Below are 16,723 nucleotides of genomic sequence, written 5' to 3'. Positions count from 1 at the left end.
GGAAAAGCTTTTAAATTGTCACTGTTGAGTATGATGTTTAACTCTGGGCTTGTCATTTGTGGCCTTTATTGTGTTGAGGTACATTCCTTTTGCACCTAATTTTTTGAGAGTTTTTGTCATGAAAGGATGTTGAATTTTACTTGATGCTTTTTTTGCATCTGTTGAGAGGATCGTATGGTTTTGTCCTTAATTTTGTTAATGTGAACAAAATGACATCAGTTAATTTGCACATGTTGAGCCAATCTTGAACCCTTGGCATAATTCCTACTTGATCATAGTGGGTGATCCTTTTATTGTGCTGTTAATTTGGTTTGCTAGTATTTTGTGGAGGGTTTTACATTTGTGTTTATCAGGGATAATGACCTATAATTTTTATTTTATTTGTTTATTTTTTTTGTATTTATTTTGCCTGGCATTGGCATCCGGGAAATCCTGGTGTCATAAAAAGAAGAACTTTTCTTTCCTCTTCTGTTCTTTGGAAGAGTTTAAGAAGGATTAATGTTAGTTTTTCTTTAAATGTTTAGTAGAATGCACCTGTGATGTGATCAGATTCTGGACTTTTCTTTGATGGGTTGATGGGAGACTTGTGTGTTTTTTTGTTTGTTTGTTTGTTTGTTTGTTTTGAGACGCTCCTGTCACCCAACTCTGGAGTGCAGTGGTGCAATCTCAGCTCACTGCAACTTCTGCCTCCGGGTTTCAAGTGATTCTCCTACTTCAGCCTCTTGAAGTAGCTGGGGTAATTTAGTAGAGACAGAGTTTCACCATGTTGGCAAGGCTGGTCTGAAACTCCTGATCTCAAGTGATCTGCCTGCCTTGACCTCCCAAAGTGCTGGGGTTACAGGCATGAGACACCATGCCTGATCTGATGGGAGACTTTATATTACTGATTTATGTGCTTACCCATATCAATCTGTTCAGATATTTTATTTCTTCATATTTCAGTTCTGGCAGGTTTTCTGTGTCTAGGAATTTATCCATTTCTTCTGGGTTATCCAATTTGTTGGCAGATATCTGCATATTCATCTCTTATGATTATTTGTTTGTGGTATCAGTTGTAGTGTCTCTTCTTTAAGTTCTAATTTTATTTTTAGTCTTTGGTTTATTTATTTATTGAGATAGAGACTTTCTCTGTCTCCCAGGCTGGAATGCCATGGCGCCTCGCAGCTCACTGCAACCTGTGCCTCCTGGGTTTAAGCGATTCTCCTGCCTCAGCCTCTCAAGTAGCTGGGATTATCGGCTTGCTCCACCACACCCAGCTAATTTTTGTATTTTTAGTAGAGACAGGGTTTTGCCATGTTGACCAAGCTGGTCTCGAACTCTTGACCTCAAGTGATCCTCCTGCCTCCATCTCCTAAAAGTACTGGGATTACAGGCATGAGCCACTGTGCCTGGCCCTTCTTTTTCTTAATCTTGCTAAGGATTTGTCAAGTATATTTATCTTTCCAGAAAACTGACCCTTAGTTTTGTTGGTTTTTTTTTTCCCTATCATTTTTCTAGTTTATACTTTATTTATTTCTCCTCTGATCTTCATTTCCTTTCTTCTGCTAACTTTGGGCTGAGTTTTTCTATTTTTAGTTCCTTGATGTATAATAGTAGGTTGTTTATTTGAGAGAGAGAGAGAGAGAGAGATATGGGGGGAGGAACTGAATGCTGTAATTTTCTCTCTTATAAATGGTTTTGCTGCATCCCATAAATTTTAGCATATTCTGTTTTTGTATTTGTTTGTCTCAAGATAATTTTTAATTTCTCTTTTGATTTCTTCTTTGACCCATTGTTTTTTCAGGAGCATATTGTTTAATTTCCACAAATTGGTGACTTTTCCAACATTTCTCCTGTTATTTATTTCTCATTTCATACTATTGTGATCCGCAAAGATACTTCATATGATTTACATCCACTTGAATTTTTTAAAACTTGCTTTGTAATCTAACATATTATCTATTTTGGGGAATATTCTTTGTGTGCACAAAAAGAATGCGTATTCTCTTGCTGTTTGGTAGAGTGTTCTGTAAATGTCTTTTAGGTACATTTGGTCTAAGAGACTAAACATTGGTCAGATCCAGTGTTCTTGATTTTCTATCTGGATGGTCTGTCCTTTGTTGAAAGTAGGGTATTGAATCCTCCTATTATTACTGTATTGTAATCTATCTCTCCCTTTAGTTTCTTTAATATTTGCTTTCGAAGTCTTAAGTGCCTCTGATGTTGAGTATACATATATATATATTTATAATTATTAATATCCTCTGGATGAATTGACCCTTTTATCATTATGCAACATACTTCTTTGTCTCCTTTTACAGTTTTTGACTTGAAGTCTATTTTGTCTAAGTATAGCTACCCCCATTCTCTTTCGGTTTCTATTTGAGTAGGATTTATTTAAATAAGAATAAATTTATTTTAATTTTCCTCTGTATATTCAAGTAGTTCACTGAACTTTTTAAGTGGATTATTCCAATATTCATCGGTCATTTCATAGATCTGTTTCCTTTGGGTTCATAATTGGAAATTTATTAGTTTCTTTTTGAGATATAATGATTCCCTGCTTCTTCACCATTCTCGTGTATTTGCTTTGGGGTCTGCACATTTGAGGAGATAGCAGCCTCTTCTGGGCTTTATAGGTGATTTCTGGCCAAGATAGAGCTTCACTGTTAAATCTAGCCTCTGATTATGCATGGTTTAGCCTGAAATGACCCCAGGGGGGCAGGGCTTACAGTTGGGTTCTCTAGGTGGCTAGGCCCCTGCCTTTAGGTTCTAAGGTTGGATGATGCTGCTCTCTAGGTTTTGCTGTTTGGCAAGACCACTGGCTGGTCTCTGCAGTCACTCAGAGCTGCTGGCTGGGCACTGCGATAGCCTCTAATTGGGCTGGGTCACAGGATGTGTTCTCTGGCCAGGCAGTATTATCATTTGGGTTCTGAAGTTGGGCAAGGTTGCAGGCTGGCCCTGAAGTTAGGCAGAGTTGTTACTCCAGATGGACAGATTCAGAGGCTGTTTTATAGAAATGCGTGTTTGCACCTTGCCCTCCTGCCTGAACAGAGCCTTGGTGTGAGGTCTGGGGCTGGGCCAAGCCCCTGTTTGGCCTCACAGGTTGGGCAGGTCTGTCCTCTAAGGAAGTACACAGTGATAGGTGTCTCCCTGCCTGTGTAGGACCCTCGAGTGTTGTTTGAGGCTGAGCCAAGCCACTGTTTGAACTCTCTGGTTGGGCAGGTCTAGCCTCTGAGCTTTGCTGAAATATGCTGAGGTAGGTGTCTGCCAGTCTGGGTGGGGCTTTGCGGTGGGCTCTGAGTCTGGATGTGGAGGTTGGCCATCTAAGGACTGAAGCCAGGTTGAATTTTTTACCATGCTTCTGGAAGCAACCAGCTTGACTTTGCAGGTAGGATGTGCCAATGGCTGTTACCTCTAATTGGATGCTACTGCTGGCAGGAACACAGAGCTACCACCACCATCTGTAGGCTTGTTGCTATAAGGTCTAACTCCTTTATTTGTTTCTACCCAACCCCAGATGATCTAGCTATGACATTGCCCACATTGTTTCCCTTGAGGTGAGACCTGCGTGAGCTTCCTGGGAAACATTTTAGAACTCTGGGGAAGCTCAGTGCCTGACCATGGCTTGCTTTTCCCACTGTACAAACTGGATCTAGGGAATTTTCTCTTCGTACCACAAATCAGCTTGGACGGGAACGGATGATGTGCTCAAAGTGAGAGTGTTTCTCTTACCCTTCTACTGTAGTTTTAATTTGGTTCTGTGGTCCGCAGAGGTGTCTCAGCTCATTCCCAAGTTTGGGGTTAAAATGGCATTTTCTCATCTGTGGCTAGTTGCTACTTAAACTCTCTCTGTGCAGGGGTATCTGTCTTTTGGGGCTTCTATAACAAATACCTTAGACTGGGTAATTTATAAATAGGAACAATTTATTTTTCGTATTTCTGGAGACTGGGAAGTCCAAGATCGAGGCACCAGCAGATTTGGTGTCTGGTAAGGGCTTGATCTCTGCTCCATAGTTGGCACCTTGGTGCTACATCCTTAAATGATGGAATTGGTAAAAAGGACTACCTAGTTCTCTTGATCTCTTTTATAAGGACGTTAATCCCATTCATGAGGGCAGTGGCTAGTTATCTCCTTAAGGCTCTGCCTGTTAATGCTGTTACATTGCAGGTTAAGTTTCAACGTGAAATCTGAAGGGATATAAATATGCAAATCATGGCAAGGAATGAAACCTGGAACTTCTATTCCTGCCATCTTACTGATGTCTAAATCAGTTTATTTAATTATGTATGAAAATGTATTGAAGTTGCTAGAGAGATAACAGGAATCCAAAAATGATTTAGAATAATAGTCCATTCACAATGTAGGGTTTTTTTGTTTTGTTTTAACCTTTTATTTATTTTCAGTGTTCCATATAGAAAGCATTTCACATTGCTTGGCATGGGAGATAATTCCTTGCTTGACGTAGGTTAAAAATTTGAGGCCGTGTATCTCAAAGCCACATCCTATAGTTAATCATTTACTTTACCTAGTAATGCTAAACAAACTGTATTATGAAAAGTTAAAATAGAAGCTGAGCAATAAACATATGTATTCCATCAGGTTGAGAGAATTACTGACATAAATGATGATGTATAAATATACAAATATCTTACTAATATGGTGATATGGAGTAATAATTACTGTGTGACAGATTCTATTCTAAATTTTATAACTATATTATTTAATTATCAAAACTATGTTATAAGGTAGTTCCATGATTGTTTGCATTTTATATACAGAGAAATTGAGGCATTAAGAGACAATGTATTTTATCTAAGATTATATGAATATATTAGGCTGGTACAAAAGCAATTGCCGTTTTTGCCTTTTTTAATGGCAGAAACCACCTGCAGTTATTTTTGTACCAACTTAATAGTAACAATAGAGCTGGAATTTTATTTTCATTTTTGAGACACAGCCTTACTCTGTCACCGAGGCTGGAGTGCAGTGGCACAATCTTGGCTCACTGCCACCTCTGCTTCCCCAGTTCAAGCGATTTTTCTGCCTCAGCTTCCTCAGTACCTGGGATTACAGGCACATACCACCTGTCCGGCTAATTGTATGGTTTTGTTTTGTTTTGTTTTGTTTTGTTTTGTTTTTGAGACAGAGTCTCACTCTGTTGTCCAGTCTGGAGTGCAGTGGCATAATCTCGGCTCACTGCAAGCTCTGCCTCCCGGGTTCACGCCATTCTCCTGCCTCAGCCTCCCAAGTAGCTGGGACTACAGGCACCACGCCTGGCTAATTTTTTGTATTTTTAGTAGAGACGGGGTTTCACTGTGTTAGCCAGGATGGTCTCGATCTCCTGTTGTTGTGATCTGCCCACCTCGGCCTCCAAAAGTGCTGGGATTACAGGCATGAGCCACCGCTCCCGGCCTAATTGTATGTTTTTTAAGTAGAGACGGGGTTTTCACCATGTTGACCAGGCTGGTCTCAAACTTCTGACCTCAAGTGATACACCCACCTAGGCCTCCCAAAGTGCTGGAATTATAGGCGTAAGCCACCACTCCCAGCTGGAGCTAGAATTTATTTATTTATTTATTTTTTTATTATTTTTTTTATTTTTTTGAGGCGGAGTCTCGCTCTGTCACCCAGACTGGAGTGCAGTGGCCGGATCTCAGCTCACTGCAAGCTCCACCTCGTGGACCCACGCCATTCTCCTGCCTCAGCCTCCCGAGTAGCTGGGACTACAGGCGCCTGCCACCACGCCTGGCTAATTTTTTTGTATTTTTAATAGAGACGGGGTTTCACCGTGTTAGCCAGGATGGTCTCGATCTTCTGACCTTGTGATCTGCCCGCCTCAGCCTCCCAAAGTGTTGGGATTACAGGCGTGAGCCACTGCGCCCGGCTTTGGAGCTGGAATTTAATGTATGCATTCGGATTCTGGAGTCTTTGCAGTGCTATTCCTAATTCATCAACCTGAACTGCTTACTTGATTCTTTTTTATTAATTCCGTGGAATTACATCCACAAAACAAATGTTGACCAAAGGAAGGTGAAAAGCAGCTTTGAAGACAGAAATATATCAACATAAAATAATGCTTTAAGTGTTTCTCATTTTTAAAAAAGGATCATAAATACATCAGCACAGTGAAATTTGCCATAAGCATTTTTTCTTTTCCTTTCAAAAAAAATATGCTATTTCTAAAAAACATATATATGCTCATTGGAGTGATATAGTTGTTTGAAGAAGCAAAAATTTTAAAAAGCCCATATTTCTAATCTTAAACTGTGAATCTCATAGAAGTTTACACATTTATATTGAAAATATGGAACATACATTTCTGATAATCATATAAGCATATTTATATTTTTTATAAACATCATTTTTGACATTTCTTCAGGCCTGTCTACAAGTCATTTTGCTTGGGCATTTCACTCAGTAGCAGAAGAAGAACTGCTGAACATGTTGCCAGCCATGCAGAAAGATGATCCCACTTGGTCTGAACTAAGAGCTATGGGTGTGGGGTGGTGGGTCCGGAATACCCGCATCTTGCGCAAATGCATAGAAAAAGTAAGTGTTTTATTTTGGTGTATAAGTGAATTAATATTTTTTGGACATTTCTTTAAGTGGCATTTTGTATCTTCTCTGCCATTACTCCCTTTTGTTTTTGAAGCGGCAAAAGACTTTTGAATAGTCTTTATTTATATTTCATTTATAACGTATTTGAAAATACCTAAAGTTTTAAAATGTATATTCTAATTCCCAAGTTTTTAATTGACACACTTGTTAGTAGTATATGTCTGATTTTTAGAAAATAATATGTGTTTATGTTTAGAAAAATGTAAAAGTAGTACAGAATAACTTGTAATGAAAGGCAATAGTCCTATTATTTCTTCTCTGTAACCATTGAAGCCACCACTATAAGTCACTTTTGTTACTATTTTATATATACATGCACACATTATTCATGTACATATTTTTAAAATTTTATTAAACATTCAGTGGATATGTGCCAGCCTTGCATATGAAGGAAATTACTTGTTCAAAACTGTTTCTGTGAATTTTTGATTAATATTTTTTGATTATAGGTAGCTAAAGCAGCCTTTTATAGAAAGAATGATCCTTTAGATGCTGCCATTTTTTACCTTGCAATGAAAAAGAAAGCTGTGATTTGGGGATTATATAGGTAGGTAAAAAAAAAAAAAAAAAAAAAAAAAAAAAAGCTTCAATGTGAAAAACCTGTTCATAAGAAGTAAATGAATGAAGTAAGATTTGTTGTTCTTGATGTTGATTCATGTAGATTCTTAGTTGTTTTGTATTTAAGAGAGAGATTTCATAAGGAAAAAGTCCCAAGTGTTTTTCAGAGTGGAAGAAACCTGATGAGGTCAGTTTAATTAATTTTCAGATTTATCAATCCAGAAACAATATTTTGCTTAAGAACTTCTCATGCTCCTATAAAGCAAAGGTAATGTATTAGTCCGTTTTCATGCTGCTAGTAAAGAAATACCCAAGACTGGGCAATTTACAAAAGAAAGAGGTTTATTGGACATACAGTTCCACGTGGCTGGGAAGGCCTCACAATCATGGCAGAAGGTGGAAGGCATGTCTCACATGGCAGCAGACAAGACAAAAGAGAGCGTATGCAGGGAAACTCCTCTTTGTAAAACCATCAAGTCTCTTGAGGCTTATTCACTATCTCAAGAATAGCATGGGAAGGACTTGCCCTCATGATTCAGTTACCTCCCACTGGGTCCCTCCCACAGCATGTGGGAATTCAAGATGAGATTTGGGTGGGGACACAGCAAAACATATCAGGTAACTAAACCAGAAACTTATACTTGGGACACAGAAGGAGATGAATTAATTGGTGGAGTCTGGAACAGGCATCTACCTCTGTGCTATGGGCCAGCCTACCCCACAAAACTACCTCCTTCCTGTGGGCCCCACCTTCTTTCTGAGCTGAATTCACTTAGAATTTTTCTCTCTCATTTCTCAGCAAGACTGGTGAACATGATTACGATAAATAGTTCATCATTTGTTTGATTTTCAGATGACCCACATGAACAGCAACCTTTGGGGAAAAGAGACTTGATGATTTATGATTGTTTTGATTCAAGGCACATTCTTTAGATTTTTATCTCTTAGGTCATTCTCAGATGGGCAGGGGTGAAAAGTTACTGATGAGTTTCAATGGTGGCACACAAGTTAATATAAGTTAAACATTTTGCATGGATGTAAAAGTAATTTTCACAGTCCTGCTAATGTAGTTTTCTTTGTATTTTGAAAGAAAAACTTTTCGTAATCTCTGAGACTTATGTAACAAATGTTTACTTAATATAATTTTTACTGGGAAAAGGAGCAGGTATATAGTAAGGTATGAACTGGCAGATGTTTCTATTGAGCCTTAGCCAAATCCTAACTTTAGAAAATTGATTCTGATGTAAAAAAAATTGTATTCCAAAATTTTCATACCATTTTTTTTTTTTTCGTTTATAGAGCTGAAAAAAACACCAGGATGACACAGTTTTTTGGACACAATTTTGAGGATGAAAGGTGGCGTAAAGCAGCTTTAAAGAATGCTTTTTCTTTGCTAGGCAAACAAAGATTTGAACATTCTGCAGCATTTTTTCTTTTAGCTGGTTGCCTCAGAGATGCAATTGAGGTAATTAATGAAATTTAAATAACAAAGAATAGCAATGTCATCTTTTAAAGCTCTATAGTGTTTAAATTTTATTTTTTTTAAATTCAACTTTATTGGAAATAACACAAGGCCAAATATCTAAAATAACTGTTAATATTTAATAGAGACATTTAAAAATTTGTTAACTTGAATGGTATTTATACAGAATTAAGATTAACCAAATGGTGTTTGTTAGTTGATTGAGATAGGTAATTGATTTGACTCTTAAGAATATTCAAAAAATAAAAAGGTTTGTCCTACCAATTTAAACTTATTTGAACCCCATATCTGGCTCTGTATTATTTGATGAATGTTAGAAAATCCTTAACTGATTATTTCTTAGTAAACCTTAAAAAAATTATGAATATTTAAGATAGAACATTTGTCTCAAATTGTCCTTTTGCTCAGAGTTTCATACAGGTAATTCAAAACATCTTTTTAATATGGAGACTCAAGTCTCCCGGGGTGGATGGAAAATAGAAGAGAGGTTCAAGACAAAAATAAAATAATATAGCTTAAATTGACATCATTTAAATTATCCGTTATTTCCTCATTTAGTTTAATTTTTGCACATATATATATTTAGTACTAGAAGGTAGATTTGCACATATTAAATATTGTCAAGTAGATTTGGTAAAAGCAAGCAGCATATGTTTTGTTTCTTATCCTTCTTTGCTAATTTTGGATATTTATAAAGCCTTATATTTTTCTAGTTGTTAGTGAGTTAACTGAATTTATACTAAAATGAAACCTGCTCCTGCTTATTTAAAAACAATTTTTTTTTAAAGGTATGTCTTGAGAAACTGAATGATATTCAGTTGGCTCTTGTAATAGCAAGACTGTATGAGTCTGAATTTGATACATCTGCAACATATAAATCTATTTTACATAAAAAAGTTTTGGGAATCGATTCTCCTGTCAACGAACTGTGTTCATTGAACATAAATATGCATCATGATCCTTTTCTTCGGAGCATGGCATATTGGATTTTGGAAGATTATAGTGGTGCTCTGGAAACATTAATAAAGCAACCTATCAGAGAGAATGATGGTAAGCTGTACTTCTAAGATGTTAATGATTAAGAGTATTATTGGTAATTGCTACATGTGCAAATCACTCTATTAGGTGGTAAGGGTAATACAAACAAATTGAATTCATGGTCTTTATAACAGTTTTTGGTTGGTGGTTTGGTTTTTTTCTCCAGAAAGATAAATCCTTTGAAAACAAATAACTTTGGATTTTCTGTTTTTACCAAATAGATTTATTGAACATAAATAATGTCAACACTTGAATGTAAACATATTGAAGAAATACTGCTATAAAACCAGTTTTTAAATCTTAGGTTGAATTTAGTGTGTTTGTCAATCAGTTTTAGAATTCTCATAGTGAAAAATGTGTTCAGTGTAAAAAAAGGTTGACTTAAGTGATATGATTAGAAAATCTTTAGCTAGATAAACTTTTTGACTGTCTTGTTATGAACTGGTAGAGCTTATGTACTCTTTTGAGTCTACTAGTACCTTTTCTTTTAGAAATACTCTTTGTTAAAGCTTTCTTAGCGGCCAGTATAAAATGGAATTCTTTATATAGATGCATATAAAAAGGAGATTTACTGTTCAGATATTTTTTCATAGATTGAATTGTGTTTGGTAGCTGATAAAATACGTATTATATTATTTGGAATACTAATTGGAAAAGGGTCTAGTTTATAGATTGTTATGTGATATCATTTAATCAGGAAGTGGCCTTTGTCTTACTTTCTAAACCTTTGAGAAAGATGGGTGACTCATTTGTTTAAGTCTCCTAGCCATTTAAGCTAAAGATTTTCAAACTAGCCTTTATGTAATGAAGGAAAATGTAAATGCCTTTTGCAGCCACTTTCTAAGTGTTTTCATTAAAAAAAAAAAAAAAAATTTTTTTAGATGCCGTATCTTGCTTTGTTGCCCTGGCTCATCTCAAACACCTGGCATCCAGCTGTCCTCCCACCTTGGCCTCCCAAAGTCTGGAATTACAGGCATGAGCCACTGTGCCTGTCCTCCTTTCCCTTTCCCTTCCTCTTTCCTTTTCTCTTTTTTTTTTTCTCTTTTCTTTACTCTTTTCTTTCGTCTTTCTTTCGTGAGATGGAGTCTCACTCTCACCCAGGCTGAAGTGCAGTGGTGCTATCTCAGCTCACTGTAGCTTTCACCTCCCTAGCTCAAGCAATCTTCCCACCTCAGCCTCCTGAATAGCGGGGACCACAGGTGTGTGCCACCGTGCCCTGCTACTTTTTTTGTATTTTTGCTAGAGATGGGGTTTCTCCATGTTGCCCAGGCTGGTCTTGAACTCCTGAGCTCAAAGTGCTGGAATTATAGGCATGAGCCACCATGCCCAGCCCTGACCCACCTTCTCTTTTTTAGACGCTCTGTCACCCAGGCTGGAGTGCAGTGACACTATCTCGGCTCACTGCAAGCTCTACCTCCCAGGTTCACACCATTCTCCTGCCTCAGCCTCCCAAGTAGCTGGGACTACTGGTGCCTGCAACCACACCCGGCTAATTTTTTGTATTCTTAGTAGAGATGGGGTTTCACCGTGTTAGCCAGGATGGTCTCGATCTCCTGACCTCGTGATCCGCCCGCCTCGGCCTCCCAAAGTGCTGGGATTACAGGCGTGAGCCACTGTGCCCGGCCTGAGCCATTGCGCCTGACCTTTTCTCATACTTACACGTATTCATGTAAAAATTGTATTTTGATTTGGGACTAGTACATTTGTACATTTTTATATACTTTTATTGTCAATTAAACTTGTATTATTCTAGAAGAAAATTGCAAAAAATAATAATAGTGGCTTGAACCAGAATGATTGGAATGGAGGCAGAGAGATGGGTTGGGTTTGGGATATGATTTTAAGATTGATTAGATAGGACTGGATTTGATATGGAGTGTGAAGGAATTAGGAGTCAAAGGTAACTCTTGGCTTTTTAGATTGAACAATAGGTAAATGATATGGGGAAGTATTGTTTTAGATCATGAAGCTTTCTCTGATAAGGTGAACTTTGAGCAGAGAACTGGTTGAAATGAGTTAATCAATGTAGATATAGGTAAAGAGTGGTTTTAGTCAAGGGCACACTAAATAAAAAGGCCCTGAAGCAGTACATGTAAGTAGAAATGAAATGTAGGCTTTTGGATTCAGGAGTTTAGATTTTCAGTGTGAAGTTGGGACTGGAGATAGAGATGACGTCCAGGTTATCAGCGTGTAGATGTTATTGAAAGTCATGGAACTATATGAATTCAACTCAGGGAATATAGATAGAAAATAAGTCCGCAGTTAAACCCCAGGAGACTCTCAGCGTTCAAAAGTAGGGAAGATGAGGAGGACTAGCAAAGCAGACTGAGGAGAAGTATCCAGGGAAGTAGGAGAAAAAGAACTAAGAGTCTATAACTGGATATTTTAAATTATCCTAGAATGTTACCTGAAGAGATTTGTTTCAATGGGAAATAAGCGTAATCTTTGTTTTCTTACTTTGTTAGAACATGTCCATTATAAATGTGATGCTGTCTCTTAGTGCCATGGATTATTGTGGCCTATTAGTACAATTTTGTCAAAAGACCCTGTAGATAAAGGTGTCATAGTAGAGAGAGAAAAGAGACCACGATACAAACACACAGTTCAACTCTTGAACAACTTTTCTTGGCTCATAAAATGAATTTACTTTCAGATCAAGTTTTATCAGCCTGTAATCCTACAGTTTTTAATTTCTACAATTATCTAAGAACACATCCTCTTTTGCTGAGACGTCACTTTGGATCATCTGATACATTTTCCACACATATGAATCTAACAGGAAAAAGTGGACTGGCAGGAACAATTAATTTAAGTGAAAGACGATTATTTTTTACTACTGCCAGTGCTCATTTAAAAGCTGGCTGCCCAATGTTGGCTTTGGAAGTATTATCAAAGATGCCTAAAGTCATCAAGAAAACAAGACCTTTTTGTAGAGCTCCTAGTTTTCTGGATACTAGTAAAGACAGTTCTCCTTCTTCTCCATTAAAGTTGGATGCAAGAGAAGATAAGTCTTCTGCTGTTGATTGGTCACAGTCACTGATAAATGGTTTTGGATCTTCTTCAGAGGGTTCCTCAGAGAAGCAGTCAAACTCCACTCTTTCTTTTGACTGGAGCCAACCAAGTGTTGTGTTTCAGGATGACTCTTTAGAGTTAAAATGGGACAGTGATAATGATGAAGAAAATGAGGATGTCCCTATTTCAATGAAAGAACTAAAACCTTTACAGAGAAAAACAGATAAAAAGTTAGATGACGTAAGTTCTAACTACACAGAATCTTTCAGCACACTAGATGAAAATGACCTTATAAATCCATCAGAAGATATAATTGCAGTTCAATTAAAATTTAGAGCATGTTTAAAGATTCTCACAGTAGAACTTCGTACTTTATCTACCGGCTATGAAATAGATGGTGGAAAATTGCGTTACCAACTATACCACTGGCTTGAAAAAGAGGTGATAGCTCTTCAGAGGACTTGTGACTTTTGCTCAGATGCTGAAGAACTACAGTCTGCATTTGGCAGAAATGAAGATGAATTTGGATTAAATGAAGATGCTGAAGATTTGCCTCATCAAACGAAGGTGAAACAACTGAGAGAAAATTTTCAGGAAAAAAGACAGTGGCTCTTGAAGTATCAGTCACTTTTGAGAATGTTTCTTAGTTACTGCATACTTCATGGATCCCATGGTGGGGGTCTTGCATCTGTAAGAATGGAATTGATTTTGCTTTTGCAAGAATCTCAGCAGGTATGTAATTTACTTGATAGTCAAAAATAGTACATGTCTAAAACTGTTTTTGATGTTGGTTTTTTGGTTTTGAATACTAAGACTTGATTTTCTTCATTACAGTTGCTTTAGGGAATGCTCCCTTTTGTGTGGTCCTTCATATTATGAATTAGTAAAGTTGGGTATTTATAGTAGTTTCAGGCCTTATGACCTGCACTTAATTCACACTCCAAAGTGTTGTCTGAATGCCTTGTAGGGTGACAGACTTCTTATTGCAAGAGGATATTGTCTTATTTTTTTTTCCTTCTCTGTCCCCCCTCAAATGTCTTTTTTTTTTTTTTTTTTTTTTTGAGATGGAGTCTCGCTCTGTCGCTCTGTTGCCCGGGCTGGAGTGCAGTGGCACTGTCTCGGCTCACTGCAAGCTCCGCCTCCCGGGTACAGGCCATTCTCCTGCCTCAGCCTCCCGAGTAGCTGGGACTACAGGCGCCCGCCACCACGCCCGGCTAATTTTTTGTATTTTTAGTAGAGACGGGGTTTCACTGTGTTAGCCAGGATGATATCGATCTCCTGACCTCATGATCTGCCCGCCTCGGCCTCCCAAAGTGCTGGGATTACAGGCGTGAGCCACCGCACCCGGCCAGTGTCTTATTTTTAAATATGATTATTGGAATGCAGACTTCTTCACATCCCTTCTAAGTTTCTATTATGCTTTTATTTTTTAATTGTTTTGAAGTGTTTTAGAGAGCCCTTGATTTACTGAAGTAATGGTTTGTAACTGTAAATAGTTGGTTAACATTTTATCCCTCTTTGTTTTTAAGGAAACGTCAGAACCGCTATTTTCTAGCCCTCTGTCAGAGCAAACCTCAGTGCCTCTCCTCTTTGCTTGTACAGCCAATGCCAAAACAGTAGTTGCCAATCCATTATTGCACCTTAGTAATCTAACACATGATATTCTCCATGCCATAATAAACTTTGATTCACCACCCCACCCTGATACCCAAAGCAATAAAGTAAGTATGCTTGGTTTCAAGCTTTTAATTCATCTATACAGTGATAAAACTGCAAGATAAATATTCAGGTTTTTTTTTTTTTAAAGTAATTTTAAACATCAGACTAAGCATAGCAATTGTTACCTTATCAAGTTTATGTTGATTCCTGTTAAGGAAATCTTCTGGTTGTAGACTGGCTTATCTTACTCATGTTATTTATACCCAATAGAGTTCTTGAATTTCTTTTTATCACAATGCTTATTTAGTCTAGCTGCTTTGAGAAAAATAGGTGAATATGAGTGATTCCTTTAGTAGTACATTTAACCAAAAAGCTCATTGTTTTTTAAATATAGAAACTTAATATTTTAATGTAAAGGCACTAGTATGCAAATGAAGTTTTTCCTTATTAATATTAAAGAAATCCACATTTTAGGGATAATGTGAACTATTTGCCCCCATTATTCCTCTAAGGTAGGCAGTACTTTGTGAACCAGCTACAACAGAATCACCTGCAGTGCTTGTTAAAAGTCTGGATTCTCAAGTTCACTCCAAACTTATTGAATCAGTCTGTGAGAGTATGTCCTAGGAATGTATATTTTTAAAGATGCTCCTTGTGTGATTCTAATGCATGCAACTAATTATATTGTTATAGTTAATTGTCTAATCCACCAAAGCATCCTATTCATCATTATTCTACTTTATCTGTTGTTAACGTCGTATTTTATCTTTACTTTCCAGACATATTGAAATCTTTTGAAGTATTACTGACATTGACTATTTTCATATATCCCTAGAGTTGTTTTTGAGTGTTTGTTTGTTTTTTTAATAGACTGTCATGTAGCTCTCATCCACCTCACAGGTTATATCACACCAATTCGATTTTCTGTTTGCCTGATGGTGGACTCTCCTACAATTTTACCCTCTTTAGTTACCTTAATCCTTGCAATTGAATTTCACTACTTATTTTTCTGTACTGCTCTGTAGTATAAATGACCATAGTGCTTATTATACAGTTTAGAATTTAATTTCTTTCAGATTGTGCTCATTTTAGCCAAACTATATTTCATATTTAAAACTCAAATTATAGTATACCTGTGGTGTATCAGTTAGCTTTTGCTGCTTAAGAACTGTCCTGAGGCCAGCGTAGTGGTTCATGCCTCTAATACCACCACTTTGGGAGGCCAAGGTGGGCAGATCACCTGAGGTCAGGAATTGGAGACCAGCCTGACCAACATAGGGAAACCTTGTCTCTACTGAAAATACAAAGAATTAGCCGGGTATAGTGGCGCATGCCTGTAATCCCAGCTATTTGGGAGGCTGAGGCAGGAGAATTGCTTGAACCCGGGAGGCATAGGTTGTGGTGAGCCAAGATCGCACCTTTGCACTCCAACCTGGGCAACAAGAATGAAACTCTGTGCCCACCCACCACCCCCACACACACACACACACACACACAAAAAAAAAAAAAAAAAAAAAAAAAAAAAACCTGTCCTGAAACATTTGTGGCTTAAAAAGCCGTTATTTATTTTGCTCATGATTCTGTGGGTTGGTTCATTAGTTCTTTGGTTTGGGCCAGCTGTACTAATGTCTGGACTTTCTCATTAATCTTTGGTCAACTGTTGGGTTAATTGGATTCTAGATGATTTAAGATGGTATCATTTACATTTCTGGTGGTTGGCACATGTTGACAGCACTGACAGGAGAATCTGAGTCATATATATCTCATCCTCCAGCAGGCAAGCCTAATAATATATTGGTCTGGGTTCACCAAAGAAACAGAATCAGTATGTATGTGTATGTATATAATGAGAGATATATTATAAGGAATTGGTTTATGTGGTTTTGGAGGCTGAAAAGTCCCAAGATCCGCAGTTGGCAAGTTGGAGACCCAGGAGAGCTGAAGGTGTAGTTCCAGTCCAAATCAGAAGGCCTGAGAACCAGGAGAGCTATGATTTCAGTTCAGGTCAGAAAGTCAGCAGGCTGAAGACCCAAAAAGAGTTGATGTTTTAGTTCAAGTCTGAAGACAGGAAAAGCAATGTCCCAGCTCAGTGCAGTTAGACGCGAGTTACTCAGCCTTTTTGTTCTTTTCAGGTCTTGTCAGTTGAGTCTACTCACATTACAGAGCACAATCTGCTTTAATCAGTCTGATTCAAATGTTTGTCTCACCTGAAAACATCTCACAGACACCCAAAATAACGTTCAATCCAATGTCTGTGCACCCCATGGCCCAGTCACACCTAGATTTTTTTCACATGGTGGTTTCAGGGGTTCAAGAGCAGCAAGAATATAATTTGCAAGGCCTTTTGAGGTGTAGATTCAGAACTCACACTT

General features: G+C 37.6%; 1 protein-coding gene across 4 annotated transcripts in view; it reads left to right on the top strand.

Annotated features, from left to right (window-relative positions):
* DMXL1 (Dmx like 1) overlaps positions 1–16,723 on the top strand; it is a 179,081-nt gene that overhangs the window by 88,676 nt on the left and 73,682 nt on the right. For all 4 annotated transcript variants that reach the window (XM_030927848.1, XM_030927850.1, XM_010353785.2 and 1 more), the window contains 6 exons: positions 6,363–6,532; positions 7,051–7,148; positions 8,459–8,624; positions 9,431–9,692; positions 12,334–13,424; positions 14,222–14,413. In XM_030927848.1, coding sequence (XP_030783708.1) covers positions 6,363–6,532; positions 7,051–7,148; positions 8,459–8,624; positions 9,431–9,692; positions 12,334–13,424; positions 14,222–14,413 — 1,979 coding nt within the window. The remainder of the gene's footprint in view (positions 1–6,362; positions 6,533–7,050; positions 7,149–8,458; positions 8,625–9,430; positions 9,693–12,333; positions 13,425–14,221; positions 14,414–16,723) is intronic.

The sequence above is a fragment of the Rhinopithecus roxellana genome, chromosome 3 (genome assembly GCF_007565055.1).
Source record: "Rhinopithecus roxellana isolate Shanxi Qingling chromosome 3, ASM756505v1, whole genome shotgun sequence".
NCBI lineage: Eukaryota > Metazoa > Chordata > Mammalia > Primates > Cercopithecidae > Rhinopithecus > Rhinopithecus roxellana.
The sequence above is the reverse complement of the archived record's forward strand: the minus strand, read 5'-3'. Positions and strand labels throughout refer to the sequence as shown.